The sequence below is a fragment of the Moesziomyces antarcticus genome (assembly GCF_000747765.1).
Source record: "Moesziomyces antarcticus DNA, scaffold: scaffold_v10003, strain JCM 10317, whole genome shotgun sequence".
In the NCBI taxonomy this organism is placed as follows: Eukaryota; Fungi; Basidiomycota; class Ustilaginomycetes; order Ustilaginales; family Ustilaginaceae; genus Moesziomyces; species Moesziomyces antarcticus.
This window is the reverse complement of record NW_014639007.1, coordinates 1,529,250-1,554,539: the sequence shown is the minus strand read 5'-3', so window position 1 is coordinate 1,554,539 and position 25,290 is coordinate 1,529,250. Positions and strand designations below refer to the sequence as shown.

Below are 25,290 nucleotides of genomic sequence, written 5' to 3'. Positions count from 1 at the left end.
AGATCAAGAAGAAGCCCCGCGGGTTGCCCGGCGGAAAAGAGGCATTCGCTGCAAGAGCGGAGCGAGTCACTTTGGAAGGGTCTCGGTCTTTTGAGCGGCTACTAGCTCGCAGCGCAGCCTCGATTTTTTCGACACTGTCTAGTGCGACCGACCTCACAAGCTCTGGATTTCGTGCGTCCTCGGCGAGATGGCGCTGTTTTCTGTGGCGAGACCGGTATAAAACTTCGTCCGTGCTGCAGCAATCTGGCTCGCGCCTGCAGTCGAGTTGAGCCGATTTCGCGCGTCTTCCCGAATCGCACTGAACCCTCGCCACCAGCTGTCACGGCCAAGTTGCTTGAGCCGCTTGCATCGCCACCACCACTTCATCTTATCGCCTTCGAACAATCGACCATGAGCTTCACTCCCCGCTACGGTTCGTCCGTAACGAGGGACTACACGCTGCTCCAAGGCCATCCCAGCTCTTATCACCACTTTGGCGCCCTCGGCGGCGCCCCCACCGCCGCCCAATCGCGCGCAGCTCACAACGACGAAGCAGACGCACAGAGCGTGTCGGAAGACCACGATGCCGACGATACCGATGCTGCTGCCTCGGTCTCCTCGATCCACCAAGACGACTCGACCGACACTGGTCTCAGCAACATCTCGCTGCCTACCAACCATCTGGCCGTCGCAAGCTCGCCTGCCTTCGGCCGCGGCAATCGTCTCGCCTCGACGCCCGCGCCCATCATCTCGCCCCGCAATCGCCGTCCAAGCGTGAATGCATACCCGCAGGTCGCTGGTATTCCATCCGAGTATCTTCTCGGCGGTTCGGCCGTGCCGCCAACCCACCATGCCGGCGGCGCCGCCTCGAACCTTTCCCTAGGAGCTCCCGCAGTCCCACCTCTGTCCCCCGCCGCTCCTCACAAGCCGCCAAGGCGCACCGAGAACGACAACGCAGGGCAGAACGACGACGACACCGACGCTTCCGAGTCTACCGCGCTTCTTCATCACAACCGCTCCTCGCACCAGCTCCCCGGCTCCAGCGCTGCCCCCTCCTCGTACGGCGCAGTCCGCAGATCCTCGTTCGATGGCGCAAGCATCATCAGCGGCGGTCCCGGCGTCAGCGGATGGGCCGCCGCAAACCTCATGCGCGAGGCTCCTCTCCCCGGCGTCGAGCAGATCGAGGCCATCGCTCTCGAATCACACGACCACGTCGCCTGGCGCGAAGCACGCGTCTTGATCGGCTACACCATCCCCATCTTTGCCACCCACATCCTCGAATTGTCGCTCTCGGTGGCGTCGGTATTCTCGCTCGGCCATCTCGGCACCGTCGAGCTCGCTGCAGCCTCCCTCTCCAGCATGACCGCCAACGTTTCAGGCTACAGCGTTCTCTCCGGCTTCATCTCGGCCCTCGACACTCTCCTTCCTTCGGCCTACACTCAGCAACCCAAGTCGGTCGGGCTGTGGACCCAGCGAATGGGCGTCATCCTCATCGGTATCCTCCCAATCATCCTTGCCATCTGGCTCAACGCAGAGGTCATCCTCATCCACATCGGCCAAGACCCGGAGGTGGCGTATCTTGCGGGCCGCTACCTTGCCGTGCTTGCCTACGGCCTTCCAGGCTACGCGCTCTTCGAAGTCTGCCGACGCTACTTGCAGGCGCAGGGACTCATGCACGCTCCAACCATCGTGCTCATCTTCGTCTCGCCTCTCAACGCCATCGCAAACTACCTGCTTGTCTGGGGTCCAGACTCCATCCGGCTTGGCTTCATCGGCGCCCCTATCGCTTCCGCCGTCTCCATGTGGCTCATGGCCGTGCTCTGCTTCTTCCAGTGCGTCCTCGCTCCGCGCGACGCCTGGGACGGCTTCACCACCGCCGCTTTCAAGTGGGACGGCATCAGACCCGTCCTCTACCTCGGCTTCGCCGGCATGGTCAGCCTGGCTGCCGAGTGGTGGGCGTGGGAGATCGTCGGCTTAGTCACCAGCCAGCTCGGCGTAGTCGCTCTCGCAGCTCAGTCGGTGTTGCTCGTCAGCTCTTCGGTGACGTACCAGCTTCCCTTTGGTGCCTCGGTCGCCACCGCCGTGCGCATCGGCAACCTCCTCGGCGCAAATCGACCGGAGGAGGCCAAGATCTCGAGCAGAGTCGCTCTCATCCTCTCCCTCGCCATGGGCGGTTTGAACTCGGCCCTCTTCCTCATCTTCCGCAAGCAGTGGGGATGGCTCTTCAGCTCTGATATCGAAGTCATCAAGCTCGTCGAGTACATCTTGCCGCTGCTTGCCTTCTTCCAAGTGGCTGACGGCATCTGCGGTATTGCTGGTGGAGTGCTCCGAGGCACGGGCAGGCAAGCGGCCGGCGCAGGCATCAACATGGTCTCCTACTACATCATCGGCATCCCCGTCGGACTCGTCCTCACCTTCACGCGAATCAACCTTGGCTTGGCCGGCCTCTGGTGGGGATTGACGATCGCGCTGCTCTTCGGATCGGCCGGCATGATCTGGCTCATCGGCATCACCGACTGGGACTGGGAGGTGAAGAAAGTGCAACTGCGCATGGCCGTAGACGACCCGTCCGATCCCGCTCTCAACGCTGCGGTCTCCACCTCGCAGGGCGCTGCCAAGCCCGATGTCGAGGCGGCGTCGCATCCACGACTGGCGCAGACCTCGTCTGCCGTCGAAGCAATTAACAGTCGAGACCCCGCGCTCAGCCCTCTCGGCATGCGTCCATCCTCCATTGCCGGATCCGTCATCGAGGAGGAGGACGAAGTCTCCATCTAGCACTCCACAGAGCGTTTCACGGATCATCTCTGTGCTTGGTCGTTACTTCCAATTTACATAGCTCCCTTTCACTGTCTTTACTCCACTTGCATATGACCTGTACCTTTCAATATCACGCATACCAGTCGCACGTGTCTGTTCGATGGGTGTGACGCGCGTCAGCGGTACAGAATGGACGAGACGAGCTGCATCGACAGGAACGATCTCGTTGTGGCACGAGCACTGTTGATCGTCGCATCGACCTCGCTCGGTGATCCATTCGGTCCGCTACGTACATTCTACGTACATTAGAAGATTTGCAAGTCTGTTGGATCTCAACACAGAGAAAGAGTCTCGCTCTCTCAGGTGAAACGAGTCGATTCAGTGACGATCGTGTATTCAGAAGCAACATTGGGGGGATCTACAGACGGGCTTGGCTCTCTCCACCCTCCGAACGAAGCTGGAGAGGCTCGACGGCGCCAATGTCGCGGGCGACGTTGCGGGCGACGCCGCGGGCGGTGGCCATGGTGGTGATCATGGGGTTCACACCACTGGACTCGGGCATGGCGGAAGCATCGGCGACCCAGAGATTCTTGGCGCCCCAGACGCGGCCCTCGGGGTCGAGAGCCGAGATCTTGGGGTTGCCGCCCATGCGGCAAGACGCCATCTGATGCGCCGAGCCGATCGAGCAGATGTACGGCTTGGCTCCAGTCGAGACGATCTTCTGCTGCCATGCCTTGTAGGCAGGGTTGTTGAGGTCGCGAGGCACCGTCTGGACGGGCGTCCAGGTGGCGGGCACCTGGGTGGTCTCGGTGTAGATGCTGTCACTGCTGGGAGGGGCAGGAGCGGGAGCACCGGACGACGGAGGCTGGACCGAGCCGAGGGAGGCGGCTTCAAAGGCAGGCACGCCGGTCTGCACGGTCGAGATGGCCTCGGCACCAGCCATGAGATGCGCGTCGGCACCGCGGAGGATGCCTTGGATGAGCGAGCGCTGGTCGAAGGGCGAGATGGTGTATTCGACTCGCGCCTTGCCTTGGTCGTCGAGGACGATGCGGCCGCTGTCACGGTCACGGCAGATGATGACCATGGTGTAGCTATGGCTGTATCGGAGCATGCGAGACTTGTGGTCCTTGGCGCTTGAAAAGTTGCTGAAAGCCGCGTGAATCGAGGGGGACGAAGCGATGACCTCGATCTTGCAACCCCAGCCGTCCTTGTCGACCATCTCGGCGGAGTTGTCCACCATGGTGAGCAGTCCACCCTCCCAAGGCTTGATGGGGAAGTTGTAGTAGCCGGTCACAACGGTCGCTGGGTGCAGACGGAGGGTCTGGCCGATCATCTTGTTGCTCTTGAGCTCGGGCGATCGGAGGAGGAGCGCGGGCGTCTGCAGCGAGCCGGACGAGACGACGACGCCCTTGGCGGCCAGGATCTTGACCTTGCGTCCGTCGACGGTGGCGAGCGCACCAACGGCGCGCTTGTTCTTATCGAAAAGGATCCTCTCGACGTAGCAGTTGGTCATGAAGGCGGCGCCGGCCTCGGCGGCATCGCGGAGCCAAGAGACAACGCCGCCCTGCTTGTGACCCGAGATGCATCCGAGCTGACACTTTCCGCAGTAGTGGGTGTGTCCGCCGCTGTTCTGGGGGACGGGCTCGACGGGGTGACCGGCGCGTTGAGCGCCGAGGGCAAGGAGCGAGTTGCCGACGTTGTGACGGATGGGTGCAACGGCGACACCCATGCGGGTGCAGACGGCGTTGAGATCCGAGGTAAAGTAGGGGCTGTTGTAGTAAGGGACGCCGTACTTGTCGGACCAAGCCTTGCGAACAAAGTGACGAGGCTTGAGCGAGGCGGACCAGTTGATGGAAGAGCCGCCGCCAAAGGTGGAGCCGGCGAGGATGTTGATGGAGCCGTCTTCGGAGGGCATGATGCCCTCGCCTTCGTAGAGGAGGCCGTATCCCTGGTCCTCCCTGCCGACGACCTTGTCCGGGTGGAGGTAGATGCCCTTGTCGACGATCAAAGTGCGGACGCCGCGCTGGGCTAGATAGCTGCCAGCAACTCCGCCCCCGGAACCGGAGCCGATGACGAGCACCTCGGTGTCGACGATGATCTCGGAGCCCGAGGGCTGTGCGGCGATCTTTTCGTTTTCAAACTTGTAGTCGTACACGGGGACGGCAGGCGAAGCCTCGCCGCCCTGGGAAGGACGGGTCCAGTCGTCGGGTCGGCCATCCGGGTAGCCGATGGCCTCCCAAGCGGGCTGATGGTTGCGGTAGTAGACGAGGAGGGTGATTCCCTTGAGACCTGCGGAGGCCTTTCGCAGCAAGGTGAGGCGAGAGGTGAACCAGCCTAAGATGATCTTTTCGCGCGTGTCGCGGTCGAGCTGCGCGAAAGGGCCGATGTAGCCCGTGAGGGCGAGGCAGCCAGGGCGGGTGGAGAGGAGAGTGAGGAAGAGGTTGATGTCGCCGGCGACCTTGGGGGAGAGCGAAGCCTTGACCTGCTGGGCTGCGCAGTCGAGCAGGCGTGGGGTCGACTTGAAGCCTTCCCTTGCGAAGCGTGGCGCGAGTTCGCGCTGGCGGTCCGAGGCCTCGATGGGGAGGTGGGAGAGGACGTCTGCGGCCTCGACTCCATCGAGCTCGGGAACGATGGCGTCAGCGAAGGCGAGGAAGGCCTCCCTCTGTCCGGGATTCCAGTACTCCTCGGCCTTCATGATCTGAGGCATGGGAATGGTGCCTGTCGTGGCGACGGACATGGCGGGGCGCGGAAGGTGGGGTTAACGAAACTGTTGCTGACGGTGCTGAACGGGACGAACGAAGGTTTTAAGTATGGGAAGCGACAAGATGGGGTGTCGGATCGAGGCAGGACGGTCAGATTGATGTGTGCAGAGCAGAGCAGCGTTGGACACGAGCGTGTGTGGCGAGCCGGAAGGGCTCGAGGTTCCTCTGGGATGGGAAAGGCAAAGGCGGGCACGGATCAGGCTGGCCGATGCGGGGAAGCGGCCAGAGTGGCGAGCATGCGAGCGAGCGGTAACCGTTGGCGAGCGCGGCTCAACGCCTGCTCCACCGCTCGCATACGAGTTTCACGCGACGAAGATCCAAGGCGGCGGCGGAGCAGGAAAAAAAAAATGCGGGGGAATCTCAGTGCACGCTTCGTTGTACAAGCAACGCCTTGTTGTGCACCAGCTCACCAAGCTGACTTTGGCTTCGAAATCCGCTCTTTGCAGACGTCTTGGCTCGATGAATCCCGACTGGACGAGGTACGGCTCTACGGTATCGACCTAGTTTGGCGGAGGAGCGGGTTTTGGGGGAACGACCAAGCGGATCACGTAAGGCACGGCGGTGCCAGTGCGGCTCACGACAGCGCCGCAAACGAACCGCAGCGCGCAGCGAATCCGCGCAGGAAACACTGGAACCGAAATTTTCGCACGCTCGAGCCTTCACACAGCCGCTTTGGCCTCGCTGCTCGTCTTCTCCGAACCTTACGGCGCGTCGACATCACCAGCAGCACAATGTAGCGCCACCGCTCGAGACCAAAGCTCGGCGGTAACCACTCCGGGCACCCGTGGCACGCGCCCCCGGATTGCGCTTCCCGCCAGCCGAACCTCGTTTTCGCATTCCGCGGCATCAGCATTGTCCTCACGTCTTACAGCTCCCACACGCACCAAAAAACAGGTCGTACTGGGATTCGAACCCAGGGCAAGAGAAATCAAACCACGTTGCTACCTCGGAAAAGGCGCTCAGTCAGAATCTCCTAAGTTAACCAACTACTCCATACAACCTTGGATGCTGCCGAGGCGAAAATTCTGCGTACATATTTGGTTAAGCGCCGTCCCGGTTCGGTGACGACCGCAAGGTGGCTTGTTCGAGGCGCCACTGCATCTCCCACACACTATCCACGATCCCGCTCGTAGACACATGCCTCTGCATGGGCGGTAGGCTGCGGCAAGCACACCGACTCTTGCAAGAGAAATTCTCTGATCACCGTTCCAATCCCCTGCCAAACTGCCGATGACACTCATGGTCGTCGCTTTGAAGAAATGTGTACCTCAGTTCACGTCGCTCGACACACGCCGAAAATTGCAAAGACCAAGGTATCAACTCTGCACTCGGATGCTTTCAGACTGCTCCAGCTCATCACGGTCGCCATCTCGCTGGGAGCCAACCATGTCAGCCCGAGGCAGCCTCTCAACCCAGCAAAAAGCCATAGGTAGACGTCCGCTTTGCAGGGGAAAGACGGGAAAAAAAAGGTCGTACTGGGATTCGAACCCAGGGCAAGAGAAGTCGAATCGTATCCGCAAGCTTCCTGGGAAACTCGCCTGATCAGAATCTCCTAAGTTAACCAACTACTCCATACAACCGTGCTGAAGCGGCTCAAATGTTGCATATATATTCTCACGCTGAGATTTTGGCCTCCGCGTTCAATTCGGAAGCTGAGGGTGTTATCGACAGAATGGATTGCGGCTCGACTGAGATGCGATTGCATTGTCTGCATCAGAAGAGCTGGTCTATGTCTCTGAGGAAGGCCTCGAGATCAAAAGGGATTCCAGCGTCGATGCTAGCGTCCGACTGTGTGCTGTACATCAGGTCGGAGAGTGGCACGGCTGAACTGATCGACGCCGGCAAGGCTAGCAGGGCACTGTTGTCGTGCAACTTCCAGCTGGGCGCTTCTCCGCCATGCTGCAGGGGTTCGATAGTTGGAACGGCGGAGAATGCTGCAGCATCGTAGGCTCTCCCGTCCGCAGCTTCGTGGACCGCAGAGGGCGATCCGGCAGTCGCCATTCGAGGTTGGCTGGCTCTCTGGGCTCGAGTCTGTAGCGGCCCCATGGAAGTCTGAGCTGAAGCGGCTGCGGAGCGAGCTGACGTGGTGATTTCCGTCTGTACTTCCACCGTCGGCTCATGCTGATGCCGATGTGGGGCTGGGAGCGAATTCGGCACCTCTTGCTGTTCCTCTGCCGTGAAAGCTGTTCCTTCGGTCGCCACGGGCCGGCGAAAGGGTCGGTAGACTCGATAATACAGCTGCCAGACCTGGGCCGTATTGACCATTTCGAGAAGGTACTCGGAGGCCACCTCCGCCACGGTCTCGACATCGTTCTGCGACGACTGCGGAGTCAGCTTGCTGACCCGACCAGCTGCAGCCTCGATGAGCGTCAGAGCCGTTGCGAAGTAGGAAGGAGCGCCGCCCCAGGTAACGAACACGAAGGCCATGCTCTCGAAGGAGCTCCTTGCCGTGTCCACCGCCAATGCGCTCACCAGCAGCGCTGGCATCTGGTGCAGGTAGCCGGATGCATTGCCGCCAGCAGCCATCCGCTTGCGTAGAGCGGGTTGGCGATCCAGATGAGATATCGATGCAAGCACGTCATGGCTGAAGTCCACCCCTGAACGTCCCATCTTCGAGACAAGCTGCACCACGCCAGGCTTGTCTTGGTGGAGCCTGTCTCGAATGCTGCGGATCATATCTTCAACCTCGACGTGACCATTCAGTTTGCCCGTATACAGTGCCGAGGTGCAGTACCTGCTAAAGACGGTACAGGCGTACGAGCATTCGATGTGCAAGAGCTGTTCCCACAGACGAACGATGCGCTGCTCCGAGTAGGCGCCTTGCGATGATGAAATAGAAGCGTTCTCTTGAGTTAGGAGGCATCGTCTGGACATGCATTGCGCAGAGTGTACTTCGAACTTACCCAATTGACAATCTCCGTCTCGGATCGCCAGAATCGCAGAGGTGTTGCTTTCATACAAGTCTGATATGCACATCTGCTTCTCACGCAGCTCCAGGTCTGGGTCAGATAGCACTTCTTCCACTCGACGGACAGAAGCAGTGAGAAGGCAGAACGCTTGCATGCGGAGGCAGATAACCGTACGGCCCGCGGAACGCAAGACCCCATCCTTCCCTATCCGCCTCTCCATTTGGGCTGCGTATGTTCGCACGTTGTGGTGTAGGGTGCTGGCCGAGCCTAAAGAGTCCTGAAGTCCAGGCAGCTCCGGCAACTTTTTCCCGTGGTCGTCGACGCTATGCAGGACCTCGCGGATCTCCGATGCTAGCTTGGCATCTAGACCGTCGGGAAAGCGAGCACGTTTGGCGATGAGGCAAAAGAGGCTTTCCCAGACGCGGAGGCAGGACCAAAGGCTGACCTCTGTTAGCATGGACGCTGGATCCGGCTGGTCGATGTGCGCGTGATCCAGGCCCAGCTCCTTTGCGATCTGAATCGCGCAAGTCAGCAGGTTTTCGGAAGCCAAGCCCAGGCCCCGTCCCTGCGGCTCGAATTGAGAGGCGGCAGTACCGACAAGACCGGGCTCGTGCGATATGAGCAGCTCGAATGCCATGACCAAGTGGATGTCCTGAGGCGAAGATAAAAGCATCTGTGTGCCTAGACGATCCACATAATTCGACAGAGCGCGGATGTCGGTCGAACCCAAGGCGTCTTCGAATCCTTTGAGGCCTAGCAGCGTCATGGTAGCAAGAAGCAGAGCTCGAGGACGAGTAGGGTTCTGCGACTGCTCAGAGTGAAGTTGCGAGAGAGATGGAAGATAAGGGTGACCCACGAGATAGACTTGAAGTTCACCTTCGAGCCGTGCCGCCTTGTCAGGATGGAGGAACGCGAGAATGTCTGGCGTTGAAGGAGGAGCGTCAATGCGGAGGCTCAGATACCTCGAATACTTTTCGCTCGAGTCAAGTCGCCCAATTAGGGTGAGAAGATTCTTTGAGACGGTCCTCCATCCCTTCTGGCTTCCCAGCAGGAGTCGCTGATCACGCATGACGTCCGATGCTCCGAGCTGCTCGATGTCGATGTTTTGGGGCGCTGCGACTCGCGTGGCAGCAGCAAAAGGGCTTTCCGAGCTCTTTGAGCTCGATGTATCCGAAGCTCGGTCAAGACGACCTGTAGGATTGGGGCTTTGCCCATCGGACAAGGGTCTGCGTTGTGATGAATGTGAAGACGTTGCAGTCTCTTGGTGCGCAGAGCTGCTGGCGGGAGATTCGGCGAGTCGTTCCAGTCTGGGTTTGCGCTTTCGATCTCCATCCCAGACGACGCAGTCGATGCCGAGGACGTTGCAGCGGTGGCATCGCTTCTCGGCGGGCAGAGGGGTCTTTGCGCTGTCGACGTAGACGTCTGGAAGCTCGCATCTGGCCTTTTTTTCGCGGCACTTGAGACAGCTCCGTCGCGCCAATGGGCGTTTCCGTGGCGCAGCCGCCGACACCGACCGATCGGCCCTCATCGAGGGTGGAGATATGGTGTCACTTAGCGACAACAACCTCGCCGCGAGGATCTGTGGTGAAGGCAAGACGGACCGAAGCTCCTCCACGCGAATTTGGCCATGTCTGTGAGTTTGGCAGGTTACGCCCAGCTCCGGAGAATCCGAGGCTGAGTCCGTGTGAGGCGCGCCCCTTTTTGACGCGTCGAAACAACTCCGTCGGACCTGTCAAGGCTCGCCCACTCACGACCGCTGTTGGCACGCGGCAAGTCCGCCGGACTTGGCACTCCACTCGGCACCAAGCACAGCCGCCCTCCGCCGTCCGAGTCCGCCGGAGCCCTTCCAGAAGACATGCACTCGACAAACTCACTCGACAGTTCTCTTCGCAGATCAAGCGAGATAACATGCTCGAGCATCGCCACAAAGATCTTCCAGCTTGATGGCTCGAATCCGCGGACATGGATCATCGACACGGAAGAGAGACTTGGGACGTACATAAAAGAGCAACCATCGGCCTCCTGTTCCAACTCGCTGGTCCCTCATCGGTCTTCTTGTCCTGTCCCTGGTTTTTGTACCGTTCTTTCTGGTCTCAACATGATCGACGCTCTCCTTTTTGCAAGCCTTGCCATCGGCGGAGGAGCTGCTGCCTCGGTGGGGCCGACCCCAACTGCAGCGGCCGAGGGTGGCAGTAAGGTTGCTCGGGCTATCGCCGCTGCCTCGCCGAGTCCGACTGGCATTCTCAAGTACGAGCCAAGCATTGGAGGCAACTACGTCGTCGGCGGCCTCTATGCGCTGTACAGCTTGATCCTCTTCTACTACGTCTTTCGAAGGAAAGAACGGTGGGCGCTCTGCCTGCCTATCGGATGCTTTTTCTCGGCAGTTGGCTTCTTTGTCCGTCCGTCCATCGATCCCTTCGACGTCAGCCTCGGTCTCTACATCATTCAGAGCATGTTCGTCGTGATCTCGCCCGCCGCCTTTCTGGCCTTCAACTACCTCCTCTACGGACGAATGATCCTCGCTGTGGATCAAGACTTTGGACGGTCCACGTTGGATGTGCAGGAGCTCGAAAGCCAGCCTCTGAACACGGCACAGAAGCTCACCATGCTGCACAAGGCCGGAGGTCCCAAGCGGGAAAAGTCGCGTTTCTCGTTTATCCCTCCCCGCATCGTCGGACGCGTCTTTGTCTGGAGCGACGTTATCACTTTTATCGTGCAGGTTGGGGCTGGCGGCCTGCAGGCTTCCGGCGGCTCGGGCGATGCAAAGATGGCGGAGCTCGGAGACCACCTCTTCCTGGCAGGTGTGATCCTCCAGGGCGTGTCGTACATGCTCTTCACGCTGCTCCTGACCTACGCCACGCTTTTGGTGATCCGGGAAGGCGCCCGCAATCCGGCAGCCATGGCACATGCACGCACGATCATGGGTCTGGAAGCTCCTGTCTTTGCTCTCGTCGCCGGTCTCTACTTTTCCTCGGTCTTTGTGATCGTAAGTCGAAGTGCTTCCTTCCGAAAAAGAGCTGCCAACAACTGACCATCATCGCCCTTCTTCACATATTCCCTCACCACAGATCAGGTCCATCTATCGTATCATCGAGTTCTCTCAGGGTTACAGCGGCTACCTGGTGTCCCACGAAAGTAAGTCAACGTCTGCAGGCCAAATACATTGCTGTCGCTGAGCTCCACGCTGATCACCACATCTTTCGCTGGATTGTTGTCGTTGCGATCATCTGTGCGCCACAGTCTACCTGTTCATTCTGGACGCTGCGCCGCTTCTGCTCGCCGTTGGTGTTTGGGTGGTCATGTGGCCGTCTACGCTTCTGGAAAAGGTGTTTGAAAAAAGATTTTCCAGGTACGGCGGCCACTACTTGGCAAAGACTTCGTCTTAGAACGTCTTGTCCTGGCATGCTTCTCATCGTCAGCATCCCTATGCTTCATGACTCAATGCAAAAGAGATGTTGGAGAAACGTTCGTGGCGTGGTGCGGTTGGAGATGTGCGAGCGTTGCGTTCGTAGAGGCGGCTAATGTTACAAATGTCGAGACGATATGGATGCGATGCCGAGCAGAGTCAAAAGGTGCAAAGGGTGCGGGCGGGATGAAAGGAATCAGCCCATCTGTGCAAATTCACCGACGCGCTGGAAAGAGCTGGTATCTTGGGAGTCGGACGTGGTGGTGTCCATGTCGGCGGCGGTGTCGGCCGAGCTTGCGTCTTGCTGCTGCTTCAGCTCAAGCTGCAAGAGCTTGTGGTTGCCAGGATGCATGAGCTTGGACTGTTCACTGTTGTTGAGGAAAGAGACGTCCGGGTGAGTGAGGCTGAAGTACGTACGGGAGCCAGCTCGTCTCTAGTGGGGCTGAAAGAGTTGTACACTTACGGGTATCTGGCGCTGATGCGCACCATACGGAAGAGGGGCAAAGCCTGCGGGTCGCCCTGCCAGTCGCGCAGCAATTTGACGTTTGTGGCGCTGGTGAGGTCGGGGAGCTCGAAGCCCTCGAGGTATTCCTGGTTCTCCTTTGCCATGAGCTCCTTGATCTCGAGCTCGCGCTTGTGTGGGGGGCGACCCGGCCTGCGCTCTGCTTTGAGTTCTTGGAGCTCGTCCTCGTGGCGTGTGAGGAAGGTGTCTGCGACGAAAGCATGGACGGCAGCCAGATCAGGCAACGCATCGAGCTCGTCGGGAAGCATGAGGATGAGGGTGGAGAGGCGGTCGACCTTTGCGTTGGACGAGCGACCGCGGATAGCCTTGGCGGTGTTGAGCTTGTCCTTGCGATGCGCCACCCTAGCTAGCTGCGTGGCTCTTCGCGAGTACGGGTGCGTGGGACCCGACTTTTTCTTTATCGAACGCTCCGAGATCTGTCGAGGCAGGTAGCTCAGAAAGTGGTCAGCGCGCTGCATTCCTGAGAGAGACTAGCGTTACTTTGTATCCATACCTTTTTGCCACCCATCTTGATGTGCTAGTAGATATGTTGCCGGTGATGGTGTCGGAAATGTGAGCAGCAGACGAGGATGTCGAGCTCCTCCTGGCTTTGCGTGGACCCTGGCCAAGCTCCGAGCAGGGCAGGAAAAAAATCCCAGGCGAGAGGGGGAAAATTCAGCGCCTTCGAATTGCCGACTCCCGACGATGCTGGTGAGATTGACAAATCGGTGATGAGATCCCCCGATGGATACGACTGACTTTGACTTCTTTTGCGATTGCCACCCTTTTCGGGAGTGACATTGCTTTGACAGATGTGAGCACGGCTCATCCCGAAGCAGGGCCCGAGCTTGTTTAGACGCCGATGGCTAAACCTTGTCGGTGTTTTGCGGATGCCGGCTGGCAGGGGGACAGCTGCATGTAGGCGAGGTGGACGGCGGCTGCGTGGTCGCCTGCAAGATGATCGACACTATTGCGTCGAGGGGTGTGGAATTTTCTGCACCCTTGTGGGCGCACGCACAGCGAGCATTTGCGTGTTGCACCGGAGCGATGCAAGCAATGCGTGCGAAGAAACGAGGCCCGCCCCACTGAAGCTCGGCGATGTCGCGCGCGCCCAAGAGAGCGAGGTTTCTCTGGGATTTTTCCTGTCTGCCTCCTGTCTCCTCTGCTTGTTCGCTGGGCCTTGCAGAGTCGGCAGAAATCCACAGACCCCTTTTTAGCCCGTCGCGTGCACAGCCTCGAACCAGCGCTGGTTCACAATTTGGATCTCGACGGATGCCGAGCGGCTTTGCGAAGCTTGGCAGCCCTTCACAATGCACGCACGACATGCTGCCAGCTCGAGGCGCGACAGGCGTGAGCTGGGCGGGAGAGGTGCATCGTCTGACGTGCGGGTCAGCCTTGACTGCTGCGTGGGGCCGGCTGCACCGACATCCCGAAGAAACGAAAAGCATGCCTGCAGGCTGGGGTGCATCAATGCGCCCAAGCACGCCGATCTTTGCGCACGGGTGACCACACGGCCGTGGTGGACGCCGTCGGTCGAGTCCAGCCCATCATCTCGCACGTCAGCCGACGATCGAGTCCAGCATGCACCGTATGCATGAGTGACGCCGACAGTGCGGCCGTAGTTTCGAGGGTCGCGCAAGGTTTCAACCAGAATGGCGGCGGCGGCAGCCTGCAACTGAATTTAGAAGCAGGCACGCGCCGAGACGGTCACGATCCGAGGCTCAGGAGTGGGCACGAACGACACTCTCGCGCGCGGCATGGCAGACAAGGGCAGAGTGGGCGAGGAAAATTCAGCACCCGCTCCGAGGTTTTCTTGGGCAATCGCAGATGCGCTGCAGAAGTGCAGTGGCGTTGCAGCTGAGTGCAGCTGGAAGCAGCTCAGTGGACCTCACACACCTTCGCCTGTCAGATGCCAGCAGGTGCGAGTCAGTCTCACCAATCGCACCCTCAAGCTCGGTGCGCATTTGGATGTCACGCGTCGGACACCGCCTCAACGCAGCTCGAAATCTCGGCTCGGCATGAGTGAGAGAGGATGGAGCTGCTTTGCTCGGCATCCGCTGCCGTCCAACTTGCACGGCATGCTCCGCACCCGTCGCTCTGCTGCCTCCCTTGCAACCGCTCCTGGAAGCCCCCCCCTTCTGCACCCCCCTGAGCCTGCCGTCCTGAGACAACCACGCCTTTTGCACCCGCTCGTGTGTTGGGTGCCTTCGAACGGGCCCAACTTGTCGCCCTAGCCGTAGACGCCATCCATTCTCCCTTCCATCATCTCGGATCACCTTTACCCTTTCGGACCACGGAAACGCATTTCCCCCCATCACCATGGTCAAGTTCTCGCTCGCTGCTGCCGTGCCCCTCGCACTCGCAGCCGTTGCTGCCGCCAAACCCGACTTTGAGCGCCGCCAGGCCGCCTCGGGCTCGGGCACGCGCTCGTCGGCGTCGGGCACCGCATCCGCCGCTGGCGCTGCTGCTCCTACGTCCACCTTCACCGGCACGCTTCCAGCCTCCGTCTCGTCGCTTCTCGCCGGCGTCTCGTCGGGCCCGGGCGTCACCACCTCCACCACCTCGCTCTTCACCACCTATGCCGCCGGTGCCAAGAACCCGCAGGTGACCGGCGCTCCCGGTCTGCCGGACGTCAACACCATCGCGCCTTCGAGCTTCCCTGCGCTCGACGTCATTCCCCCGACCGACTCGGCGCAGGTGCAGAGGTGGATCTCGCAGATCGACTGGTCCAAGGTGCCCAACGTCACCACCACCGTCGACTCGGCCTCGTGCAGCGGCAACCCCACCAACCTCGCACAGGCCGGCGCCAACGGCAACTGCTGGTGGACGTGCGGCCAGTGCACGCGTTCCACCGACATCACCACCTGCCCCGACGTCAACACCTGGGGTCTCTCGTACGACGACGGCCCGTCGCCCTACACGCCCACTCTGCTCCAGTACCTCAACCAGAACAACCTCAAATCGACCTTCTTCGTGGTGGGCTCTCGCGTGATTTCGCGTCCTCAGATGCTCCAGACCGAGTTCCAGCAAGGCCACCAGATCTCGGTGCACACCTGGTCGCACCACGCGCTCACCACGCTCACCAACGAGCAGATCGTCGCCGAGCTTGGCTGGAGCAAGGAGGTGATCCGCTCGGTCATCGGCGTCACGCCCAACACCATGCGCCCTCCCTACGGCGACATTGACGACCGTGTGCGTGCCATCTCGCTCCAGATGGGCCTCACGCCGATCATCTGGACCACTCCCCCCGGCGGCAACCCGTACGACACCAACGACTGGAAGATCGCCGCCGGCGTCGTCTCGCCCGCCGAGGTGGTGTACAACTTTGAGTCGATCATCAAGAACGCCTCGTCGCTCTCCACCGGCTACATTGTGCTTGCGCACGACCTCTACCAGCAGGCCGTCGACATTGCCGTCAACATTGTGCTGCCTGCCGCGCAGCAGATGAGCCCCAAGCAGAACCTCATGCCAATTGTGCAGTGCCTCAAGAAGCCCGCCTCGGACGCCTACGTTGAGACGTACGCCAACAGCTCGGGTTCGCTGCCTAACGAGGTAGGCACTTCGGGCACCCACTCACTCACCGCCACCCAGGCTGCTGCCGGCTCGCTCGCCACCGCCACTGGCGGCAGCTCGGGCTCGGGCTCGGGCTCGGGCTCCTCGGGCGCGTCGATGGGTTCGGTCCCCTCGTTCGTGCTGCCGACCGCTGTGCTCGGTCTGGTGATGCTCAGCTTTGGCCTGCTCGTCTAAGCTCGACTTGGCGTTCCTTTTCTCCCCGGATAGATCCACCCGAGTTCGGCATCAGGACCGGAACATTTGCTACCCTCATCGGACAATCTCCTCTTTTCCTTGCGCGTTTGCGCAACCCCTCATCGCAGTAGAGGATTCGTGCCTGGCGTCGATCCTTGTGTTGCGGTGGCAGGCGTTGCACCCGAGCCAAAGCTTTCCACTCGGCTGAATGCTAGTTGATTTGCTTCTGACAGTCAGTGTCTGTGCCTGTGCCCTTGTCCGCCTCAAGCGAAAGTCAGTGAAGGCAGACCGGCATATAGGCATATGAAAAAACGGAAGCGTGTTAGCCCTTGGCCGTCCACATAGTGCGCGAAATTTTGGGCCCAGCCTCCACTTTGTTGGTTGTGTGGTGGATGCATTGGCCAACACTCGGCGACGCGACCTTTTTTCTGGAAATGGGCTCATTTCATGCAGCCAAATATGCGCTCGGCCCCTAGCAGAGAGGGTCAAGTGTCCACTGGCAGCAGAGAAGCGGCACTGATGCTCCTGTGGCTCGCAACTCGAGCCTCTTGCCTACACTCCTATCTTTCAACCTCGTCTCCGCCGCCCGATACGTCGCGACCGGTCACGCTTCGATACTCGCCTCGTCCGCGTCGGCTTGACGCAGCTGCCACCATGTTCAAGGCCATCTTCTCCTCGTCGAGCAGCTCCAAGGAGCAGAAAAGCAAGAGCGACTCGAGCTCGCGACCCTCGTCGGCCTCCTCGTCCAAACACAAGCAAAGCTCATCGCCTTCATCCTCGCCCACCATGGACTCGCTGCCGCTCCTACCTTCGCGTGCCTCGAGCTCGACAATGGCTGCTTGGACCATTCCGCCCTTTCCACATCCGCTTCCCGAGCGTCGCATCGGCGTATTGCCTACGGGGCAAGGGCTGCTAGTCTATCCACGCAGCTCCACACATGTCACCGGCCATCGCCATCATCCTACCCACCACGTCAAGGCAAGCACCTCGGCTGCTCCCGTCGCCAACTCGTCCAATCGGCCGTACGGCTCAGGCGACGGCTTCAAGGTCGCCACCATCGGGGCTTCCCATGCGCCTTCGTCTAGCACCTCGGCCGCCCCAGTAGCAGTTACTGGTGGACTTCCCACTCTCACTTCGCTCGATGTCGGCTTCCTCATCGACTGGACCAAGGAAGCCAAGATCACTCCGCTGGCCCCCCCTGCCTGGTCATCCCTCTTGGACAGCGCCTCCTCCGACGAGCCCACACTGGAGTGCTCAGGCATCATCGGTCTTTCCCGCTTCTTCAGCAGCAGCTATCTGTTTGTCATCACCGACTCCAAGCTGATCGGCCACTACTTTCACGATACTCGCCCCATCTATTGCTGCACCGGCGTGCTTGCCATCCCGCTGCTGCAGCAGGAAGCTACGCAAGCCATTCGTGCTCAGTTGGCAAAGCAAGGCGACCCACCCAATCAATCCGCCCAATCCTCGTCGCACAAGGATGATGCCGATGTCTCTGACTCGAAGGATCAATCGAGCTCCGAGAGCGAGGGCGAGGCCGAGTCGAGCGAATCCGACTATGACGACGTTGAAACTCCGGCTGCTATCCCGAGGGAGCCGTTCTTCTCGTCGCTCCCGGCATCGCAACGCAGCGACACTTTGCGCATGCCCAAGTCACGGCCCTGGCTTACGCGTGCTGCTCGAGCCGTCTCGGATGGCCGCATCGAGACCATCTCCGAGGATGCAAATACGCAAGCCAAGTTGGCAGACGCTTCCGTCCACGACGTCGACGTGACTGACGAGCCGGAAGTCATCCCAATCCCAGACCCCGTTGTCGACGCAGAAGTTAACAACACGGCAGTTGTCGCTGCCACCCCCGACGAACAGTGGCATGCCGCCAAGCAAGCTGAGCTCGAGGACAAGGCTGTCAGAGAGACAGCCAAGTACTGGGCTCGCGGCGAGTTCTGGTTCAGTTACGACTTTGATCTCACCACTTCGCTGCAGAACAAGCGGCGTGCGCTCGACAAGTCAGTACGCTCTGATTCAGGCGCCGCGCTGCGCTCGATGCCACGGCCGCTGCATCCCACGCCGGGCTCAGCCAGCGACGCTTCCGACTCGACCAGTCTGACGCACTTCCCTTTGCTTGCCGAGCCTTATCCGAACCTTCCGCTTTGGCGCAGAGCAGATCGACGTTTCTGGCACAACGAGCACATGTCCAAAGATTTCGTCCACGCCGGCCTGCATGCCTACATCCTTCCGGTCATGCAAGGCTATCTGCAAACGGTCAATCTACCGGTGCGCCCGCAGGATGGGCCCGAAGCAGATACAGCGTCGATCGAGGCCAAGGACGACGAGCCGGTGGTGCGCTGTCAATTGATGGTCATCTCGCGCCGCTCGAAGGAGAGGGCAGGCCTGCGCTATCAACGCAGAGGCATCAACGAGGCGGGCCAGGTGGCCAACTTTGTCGAGACGGAGCAGCTGGTGTACGTGCTACGCAGTCGTGCAGGTGCGACATCTGCTAGCGAAGTGGTCGCGGATGCTCTTTCGTTTGTGCAGATCCGAGGCTCGATCCCGCTCTACTGGTCTCAGAGCCCCTTTTCGCTCAAGCCGCCGCCGGTGCTCGAGCGCACCGAGGCGGAGAACATCGACGCGAGCCGAAAGCACTTTGGCGTGCAGGTCGACCGATACGGCTCCATCACGTGCATCAACCTGGCAGAACAGGGCGGCAAGGAAGGTGCCATCTCGAAAGCATATCGAGCTGCAGCGGAGAAGTTGCGGGACGAAGACGTGGCCGAGGGCAGCACCAAGACGTGGGACCGCAAGCAGCTCCACTATGTCGACTTTGACTTCCACAAGGAGTGCTCGGGCATGCGTTTCGAGAACGTCGCCAAGCTCATTGCGCAGATGGAGCCGACGCTGGCACAGATGAAGTATTACCATCATCGCAGCGTCGGTGCCGCCAAAGCCGAGGTGGAGGTGCTCAACACGCAGACGGGAGTGTTCCGCGTTTCGTGCCTCGACTGCCTGGACCGCACCAACGTTGTGCAGTCCGCCTTTGCCAGGCATGTGCTGACCGGTCAACTTGCGAAGCTCGGCATTCGAGTGGGCGAGCCCGCTTCCTCGTCTGCGTCTGCCGCCGAGATGGCAGCGGAGTGAAGCGATCATCTGGTCACTTTTTTGGAATGATCTTCAGACCTGTCACAAGAATGATACCCCTTCATCACGGCTTCGAAGCTGCAGTGTGGCCATGTGTAAGCATCGCGCTCCTGAGCCAAACACAGAGTCGGGGAACAGCGTTTCGCAAATGAGCTGAATGTCCGATTTCGCGAAGAGTGTCAGACAGGATCGGGTATACAATGCGTAGCAACAAGGGCGAATGGTGTTGGCTAGAGCCAGAGTCGGCGCTTGAGGCCTTCAATCAGCGGTCCGAAGAGAGGCATCATAGCCTTGGCTTCGTCCAGACTGTAAGGCAGGAAAGAAGTGTGTCAGTATCTTGCCCTCGATGTCAAATGGAGATGAGTTTGGTGCGCACCTCTGAATGGTCTTGCTCGTGACGAACGGTTCCTCCTCTTCCTCTTGGTCCGGATCAAAGGCGCCTGCGTCTGCACAGCATTCGCACAGCAGCTCTACAATCCTCGCCACTTTGCGTTTGGACGAGACAGGCCCATCGTCGTCGTCATCCGCGGCAGCTGCGGCAGTGCTGCGGTTGCTCGGCGCCGAGCCCAACGAGCCGCCTTTGACCGTGTGGTAAAGATGGCGCGAACGCATGGTTGCGCTCGAGGCTGCTGCTGCCGCATCCTCGACCTCGTCCGAGATGGCGCGGAACGCAAAGATGCGTCTGGCAGCGTCGGCAGCGTGTGCGGACGAAGCGGTCGCCGCTGTGGTGGTGAGGTTCTTGATGGACGCCGTCGTGTTGCTCCGAGAGATCGAGTTCAGGTACGTCACCACGACGCCCCAGTTGTCTTCGGGATGCGAAGACTCGTGCGGCGACGTCACATACAGCCCTGTAATATGAACGCAAATCAATGGTCAGAGCCGAACTCTGCAAGCGTGCAATGGTGTGACGGGGCAGCTGGGCGGACTCACCTTCCTGGATGCCAACGATGTCGCCCACAAGTACTTTGGTGAACTCGTTGAGCTTCTCGCTGCCAAAGTCGTAGCTGCACACGTAAAGAGCCTTGGAAGTGAGCAAAGCGACCTTTTCCTCGAGCTTGAGCGCCTGCACCGTATTGGGCTGAAGCGGGGAGCAAAGTGTCCAGCCACCAATGAGCGGCTCGATATCCGGTACCACTTCGCGCCGGCAGCTTTCGATGGCGGAGGTGCGCACACGGGCGAGCCGGATGGACTCGGACGGATCGCGGCTATTGAGATCGTCGTAGTAGCGCTCGAGGCCGTGAAGGCCGATGGAACCATATGTGAAGTCGAGCACAGTCTGGCGGAAGAAGTCCGTCACTGCGCCTTGAACCATTCTGTAGACGGAGTTGGTTGCATCGTCTGTGGAAAGTCGAGGGGGAAGATCGCGTCAGCAGGTTGTTTGTCGATTGCCGATCGAAAGGCAACGTACTGATCATGCCCAAAAAACTCCTCTTGCCAGTGCGGGTAAAGTCGACCTTGAGCGCATCGGTGTTGGAGTAGCAGTGCGAGATTGCGTTCGCATTGTTGGCCCAGACGTCGTTGAAGGCATCGTCGAGCGCCTTGTCGGTGAGCACGAAGCGGACGGCAGGAGTCTCCTCGGCCCTGGCCGCAACATCGGTTCGGGCTGCGCTTGGCGGCGCCACAGCCGTAGCAACCTTTTCCTTAGTCGAAGCCGCTGGCGGCTCATGTTGAGCCGACATGGTTCAGAGACTGATGCGGCGGTACTCGGGGCAGCAAGGTCGATGAGATGCAGGAAGTGAGAGCCAAGCAGCGATTGCCAAGTTTGATCTGCATGATGCAGCCGCACGCCCCTGAACCGACCTTTCTTGGGACTTTTTGCGGCTGTTGCTCGAGCCCCTCGCAAACTCCACATTTTGGGCGCGTCGAGAAAAGCAACACAAAAACGCGCTCTCTCCGCATCAGCAACTTTTCTAGCTTATACCGTTCTTTGAAGCGGAGCAACGATCCCCACAGGAGCTGACGAGGCTAAGTGAATACCTGAAATTCAGCGAGGTTGTGGTCGGGGAGACTATTCGAGCACCAGATCCTCCGAAGCCGCACGTTGGCGTGGATTTTGACGTACGAGATCGAGTCGAATTCGCCGAAAGGATCGAGATGCGAGGGGCGAGGGTCTCGAGGGATGGCGGGCAGCAACGAGCTGTCGGATAGTGACCGAGCAATGCGGTCAAGAGGCAGCGTCACGACCTGCCATGCTGTGAGCGTCGCTTCGTCTTGATCGGGTGTTGGTGCCATTGTCAGGGGAAGATGCAGCAACGGCCGGGATTGCCGACTCTTCATTGGCTCGGAAGGCCCGGCTGTTGCGCTGCTCGCAAGAGGCAAGTAAAGCTTCGGCTTCGTCTGAAAGCTGCTGAGGCGGACAATGCCGCTGCGTCCGATTCGGTCCTTGATACCCACTTCGAACGCGAAAGGCCGAGCGTTGCCGATGGATCGAAACTGGAACGAGATATGCGGCAGCTTGACCCCCAGCTCTGCTTCCAGTGACCGAGGACTGCGAATGAAGGTGTTGCGGATCGCTGGCGACTGGATGTGTAGGATCGTTTCGATGCTGGTGCCTCTGGACACAGGCTCCACACGCAGCTTGAATGCAGACGACGCCTCTTCCGGGTCTGACGAAGCTACTGCGTGGGTCGCATCCGCCAAGACTTGTATGCCCGAGTCTTCCTCCAATTCAGGATCACGATGGAGTATCCATAGCGCCAATGGGTCGGAGGAGGTGGACGAGAACAGACTCAGAGACTCGGGCTGCACAGTGTCGCCGAACAGGCTGTGCGAGGCAGGCGCGGATGGCATCAGAGTGGCCACTGGAGCAGACCTTGCGACGGCCAGACGTAGAGTGCCATCCCCGCTAGATGGAATGTCCGCGCTGATGGCGTGGCGGAAGGAAGACGGCATTGGGTGTGGAGGTTTGACTTGGTCGCGAGTTACCGCCGAAAGATCACACGGCGGAATTCAATGCTCAAGCTCGCGGCTTGTGGGAATTGCGGCAACCTGGACGGAGCATCCGGGCCGCTCGATCTCCTTCCTTCCATCGCTCCCTCTCCACCTTGCCGGCTCGAACGTGTGACCAACTCTCCCTTCTTTCCTCCTCTCTGCCCTGCACTCGGCACATCCGAAGCTTGACCGACACTGCGATGGATCAACTCAAGCAGCGCCTCTTCGGGCCGCCCGAAACGTCCTCAGCGCTCGACACGCTGCAAAGCTTGGCCGAGTCCATCTACACGAATCCGCTCAACATCGCCCTCTTCCTCGCCGTGCTCTACGTCGTCGTGCCGCTCATTCGACCGCCTTCGCCCAACTCATCCCGCTGGACGCCCACCGTGGCTGAGGCGCGCTCCCATCAGTCCGCACCTTCCGATCGCTACACTTACCTGCCCCCCAACCATCCCGACACTGTCGAGTGGACAAAGTATACGCCGCGCACGCTCGCGGTTTACGACGGCACAGGCACCAGCGCCTCGGAGCAGGACGGCTCGCGCATCCTCCTTGCCATCAATCGAAAGGTCTTCGACGTCACCAAGGGCAAGAACTTCTACGGGCCCGGCGGTCCGTACGGCAACTTTGCCGGCAGAGATGCTAGCAGAGGCATGGCAAAGCAGAGCTTCGACCTCGAGATGCTCACGCCCCTCGACAAGCCCATCGACCAGCTCCAAGACCTCACTCCGAGCGAAGTGTAAGTGCCCTGCCCTCTCCCGCTCATTCCGATCGAGGCTCGCCTTGGACGTCCTGCTAACACGGCCCTCTGACCATTCGCAGCAAAAACATGAAGGAGTGGGAATCCCACTTCACCGGCAAGTACGGCGTCGTCGGTGAGCTCATTGACGAGGCGGAAGCATGAATTTGAACAGCACGACCAATTACAATGCAATCCTTGCGATTCTAAAGAGGTTGCATGGACCGTTCGGACGGTAGAGTGGAGTGCCTTCCCATTGCGAAGCTATCGCGCCAGGTCATCGCGAGCCGGTGCCCCAGAATCGGTCACCAATGGATCCGCAGCCGGGCGTGATGGCAAAGACGACGCGACTGCCCTTGGCTGGCGACTGCGTGGTGCTCGGCTGCCTCTGCACGCTGGCGCTCGACCCCCGCGCTGCGCCCCTCTCATCCCGGCTGCCGAAACGACCATCGATGCTGAGCAACGGCGGTGACGCAAGCAGGTGCAGATCGCTGCGTCTGTTGAGTCCGGGCGACAGATCATCTTCGTCGACAGGAGCATTGTCTGCGAAGCTGCGCATCGCCTCGCCGGACTCGGTGCGCTGGTGCTTGGCCGCCGCGCTGCTGCTTGCCGATGTTTGCCAAGGAATGCGCAGCTTCTGCAGGCCTGGGTCGACGCCCGCCACCACGATGCGCACGCGCGGGAAGGCACGATTGAGCGCATGGATGCCGCCCTGTGAGCTCGCCAGCAGCGTGAGGAAGATGATCTGATGCTCGGGCACCGAGTGATCCAGCAGCACACGGATCGCCATGAACGCCGCTGCGCCCGTGCCGATCTGCGCATCCAGCAGGAACACCCACGACTGCTCGGCGGTCTCGCGCCGACGGATGAACGACGGTAGCGAAACATCGTACAGGTGCGGCTCGCCGTCGTCCTCGTTCGACTGGATCAGCAGGCTGCCCAGCGACATGGCCGGGAAAGCGCGCCGCAGCGAGGGCTCGAGCACCGCACCGGAACGTAGGATCGAGACCGAGCAGAGACTCGAAACGTTGAGCTCGTGCCCAATGTGCTTGCGTCCGCCGTGGATGGTGATCTCCTTGAGCTTGTAGGGAAGCAGCGTGGTGGCTAGCTCCACCACAAGCGTGCCAACGCGCTTGCAGGCGAAGGTGAATTCGGACGTCGGGGTGGATCGGTCGTGCAGGATGCTGAGAAGGCCTTGCAGCTGCGGCTTCTGCGCCAGCATAATCACGTTGGGTGGCAGGCTTGTATCGTCGGCCACTGACATGCTAGAAAGGCCGCGCACGAGCTGCGGCGCCGAGAGGCCGAACGATTCGTTGCGATTCAGCAGTGGCTTCATCGGCGTAGCACTCGCGCGTCGCTCGTGCGGCGACCCCAGGCCGTCGTACGGACTCATGGCAACAGCCTGAGCGGACACTTGTGTCGCAGTGGTCTTGTAGAACTCAGCACGCAGCTTACGCGATCGGTTGCGCAGCTGCTTCTCCATGTGCTGGCTGATCACCTCGATGGCCACCTCGTTGTGCGAGCCGGGCACGATCATGTCGGCGTGGCGAGCGGTGGCCGAGACGAACGTATCGAAGGCGGGCTTGACGAAGCGCAGGTACTGGTCGAGCACCGAGTTGACCGAGCGGCCTCGCTCGACAATGTCGCGTTTGATCCTGCGCGCCAGCATGAGGTCCGAATCGGCCTGAACGTACACCTTGAGGTCGAACAGGTCTCGAATCTCGGGATCGTGGAGCACAAAGATGCCCTCCACGATGAGCACGGCGGGGCCGTAGAGGTAGTTGGTCTCCGAGGTCCTCTGATGCTTGACAAAGCTGTATACGGGGATCTCGACCGCTTTGCTCTGACGAAGGTCCTTGATGCACTGCTTGAGGATGTCGTAGTCGAAGGCGTCCGGGTGGTCAAAGTCGTACTGCTCCTGGAACGCCAGCTTGGACTGCTCGGGCGTGAGCGACTTGTAATACGCGTCCTGGCTCACGATGGCGACCCAGGGCACGTTGGGCAGTCGCTTCAGGATTTCGCGAGCGACGGAGGTCTTTCCACTCGCCGAGCCGCCAGCGATACCGACAACGTAGGCCGGCACCGGCTCTCCGACCGAGTTGTACCACGGCGCACGACCAGCATCGGTGAGCACGATGGTTTTAGAGCGAGTAGCAGCGGATGTGCCTGAACCCGAGGGCTTTGCCGATGGCGTCGCTGCACTAAGCGAGGCAGTGGAAGACATCATCGACGGCGAGGGATCCGCTGCAGCAGCAGCGGCGGCGGCGGCAGCAGCGAGTACGCTGTGGGACGAGCCGGACCCCGGCTTGTCTCCGGGCGTGACGGGCTGCAAGATGGGCGTGCCATTGCCCGAAGGCCGCTGGACGATCTTTGCCGCCTGCATGGCTGCGACGAGGCTGTATGGCGGTGGTCAAGGTACGAAG

At 60.3% G+C, this 25,290-nt stretch overlaps 11 protein-coding genes and 2 non-coding genes across 13 annotated transcripts; 5 read left to right on the top strand and 8 right to left on the bottom strand.

The window, feature by feature from the left end:
* Positions 1–390: 390 nt before the first annotated feature.
* On the top strand, positions 391–2,754 carry PAN0_003d2104 (multidrug/Oligosaccharidyl-lipid/Polysaccharide flippase; the record flags this gene model as incomplete). The annotated part of the gene is made up of 1 exon (XM_014803058.1): positions 391–2,754. One exon carries the CDS (start codon positions 391–393, stop codon positions 2,752–2,754), a length of 2,364 nt encoding a protein of 787 aa, XP_014658544.1.
* Positions 2,755–3,154: 400 nt separating this feature from the next.
* Positions 3,155–5,473, bottom strand: PAN0_003c2103 (GMC oxidoreductase; the record flags this gene model as incomplete). The annotated part of the gene is made up of 1 exon (XM_014803057.1): positions 3,155–5,473. The coding sequence occupies one exon, from the start codon at positions 5,471–5,473 to the stop codon at positions 3,155–3,157; it is 2,319 nt and encodes a 772-aa protein (XP_014658543.1).
* A 917-nt stretch (positions 5,474–6,390) lies between these two features.
* Positions 6,391–6,499, bottom strand: PAN0_t003c0006. Its single transcript has 2 exons — positions 6,462–6,499; positions 6,391–6,425 (listed from the first exon to the last, which is right to left on the bottom strand). It is a non-coding gene; the product is annotated as a tRNA-Gln (tRNA).
* Positions 6,500–6,965: 466 nt separating this feature from the next.
* PAN0_t003c0005 lies at positions 6,966–7,078 on the bottom strand. Its single transcript has 2 exons — positions 7,041–7,078; positions 6,966–7,000 (listed from the first exon to the last, which is right to left on the bottom strand). It is a non-coding gene; the product is annotated as a tRNA-Gln (tRNA).
* Positions 7,079–7,211: 133 nt separating this feature from the next.
* Positions 7,212–10,378, bottom strand: PAN0_003c2102 (uncharacterized protein; the record flags this gene model as incomplete). Its single annotated transcript, XM_014803056.1, has 2 exons — positions 7,212–10,081; positions 10,159–10,378. 2 exons carry the CDS (start codon positions 10,376–10,378, stop codon positions 7,212–7,214), a joined length of 3,090 nt encoding a protein of 1,029 aa, XP_014658542.1.
* A 127-nt stretch (positions 10,379–10,505) lies between these two features.
* On the top strand, positions 10,506–11,793 carry PAN0_003d2101 (RTA1 like protein; the record flags this gene model as incomplete). The annotated part of the gene is made up of 3 exons (XM_014803055.1): positions 10,506–11,393; positions 11,476–11,542; positions 11,648–11,793. 3 exons carry the CDS (start codon positions 10,506–10,508, stop codon positions 11,791–11,793), a joined length of 1,101 nt encoding a protein of 366 aa, XP_014658541.1.
* Positions 11,794–12,009: 216 nt separating this feature from the next.
* On the bottom strand, positions 12,010–14,279 carry PAN0_003c2100 (uncharacterized protein; the record flags this gene model as incomplete). Its single annotated transcript, XM_014803054.1, has 7 exons — positions 12,010–12,181; positions 12,277–12,752; positions 12,841–12,936; positions 13,188–13,488; positions 13,557–13,984; positions 14,060–14,147; positions 14,212–14,279. 7 exons carry the CDS (start codon positions 14,277–14,279, stop codon positions 12,010–12,012), a joined length of 1,629 nt encoding a protein of 542 aa, XP_014658540.1.
* A 355-nt stretch (positions 14,280–14,634) lies between these two features.
* PAN0_003d2099 (chitin deacetylase) lies at positions 14,635–16,062 on the top strand (the record flags this gene model as incomplete). The annotated part of the gene is made up of 1 exon (XM_014803053.1): positions 14,635–16,062. One exon carries the CDS (start codon positions 14,635–14,637, stop codon positions 16,060–16,062), a length of 1,428 nt encoding a protein of 475 aa, XP_014658539.1.
* A 459-nt stretch (positions 16,063–16,521) lies between these two features.
* On the top strand, positions 16,522–19,197 carry PAN0_003d2098 (uncharacterized protein; the record flags this gene model as incomplete). Its single annotated transcript, XM_014803052.1, has 1 exon — positions 16,522–19,197. The coding sequence occupies one exon, from the start codon at positions 16,522–16,524 to the stop codon at positions 19,195–19,197; it is 2,676 nt and encodes an 891-aa protein (XP_014658538.1).
* Positions 19,198–19,427: 230 nt separating this feature from the next.
* On the bottom strand, positions 19,428–20,876 carry PAN0_003c2097 (uncharacterized protein; the record flags this gene model as incomplete). The annotated part of the gene is made up of 4 exons (XM_014803051.1): positions 19,428–19,503; positions 19,574–20,045; positions 20,128–20,535; positions 20,606–20,876. The coding sequence occupies 4 exons, from the start codon at positions 20,874–20,876 to the stop codon at positions 19,428–19,430; spliced, it is 1,227 nt and encodes a 408-aa protein (XP_014658537.1).
* Positions 20,877–21,162: 286 nt separating this feature from the next.
* Positions 21,163–22,089, bottom strand: PAN0_003c2096 (transcription factor iib; the record flags this gene model as incomplete). The annotated part of the gene is made up of 1 exon (XM_014803050.1): positions 21,163–22,089. One exon carries the CDS (start codon positions 22,087–22,089, stop codon positions 21,163–21,165), a length of 927 nt encoding a protein of 308 aa, XP_014658536.1.
* A 239-nt stretch (positions 22,090–22,328) lies between these two features.
* PAN0_003d2095 (cytochrome b5) lies at positions 22,329–23,032 on the top strand (the record flags this gene model as incomplete). Its single annotated transcript, XM_014803049.1, has 2 exons — positions 22,329–22,867; positions 22,951–23,032. 2 exons carry the CDS (start codon positions 22,329–22,331, stop codon positions 23,030–23,032), a joined length of 621 nt encoding a protein of 206 aa, XP_014658535.1.
* Positions 23,033–23,144: 112 nt separating this feature from the next.
* PAN0_003c2094 (armadillo/beta-catenin/plakoglobin) lies at positions 23,145–25,250 on the bottom strand (the record flags this gene model as incomplete). The annotated part of the gene is made up of 1 exon (XM_014803048.1): positions 23,145–25,250. The coding sequence occupies one exon, from the start codon at positions 25,248–25,250 to the stop codon at positions 23,145–23,147; it is 2,106 nt and encodes a 701-aa protein (XP_014658534.1).
* Between the last annotated feature and the right edge of the window lie 40 nt (positions 25,251–25,290).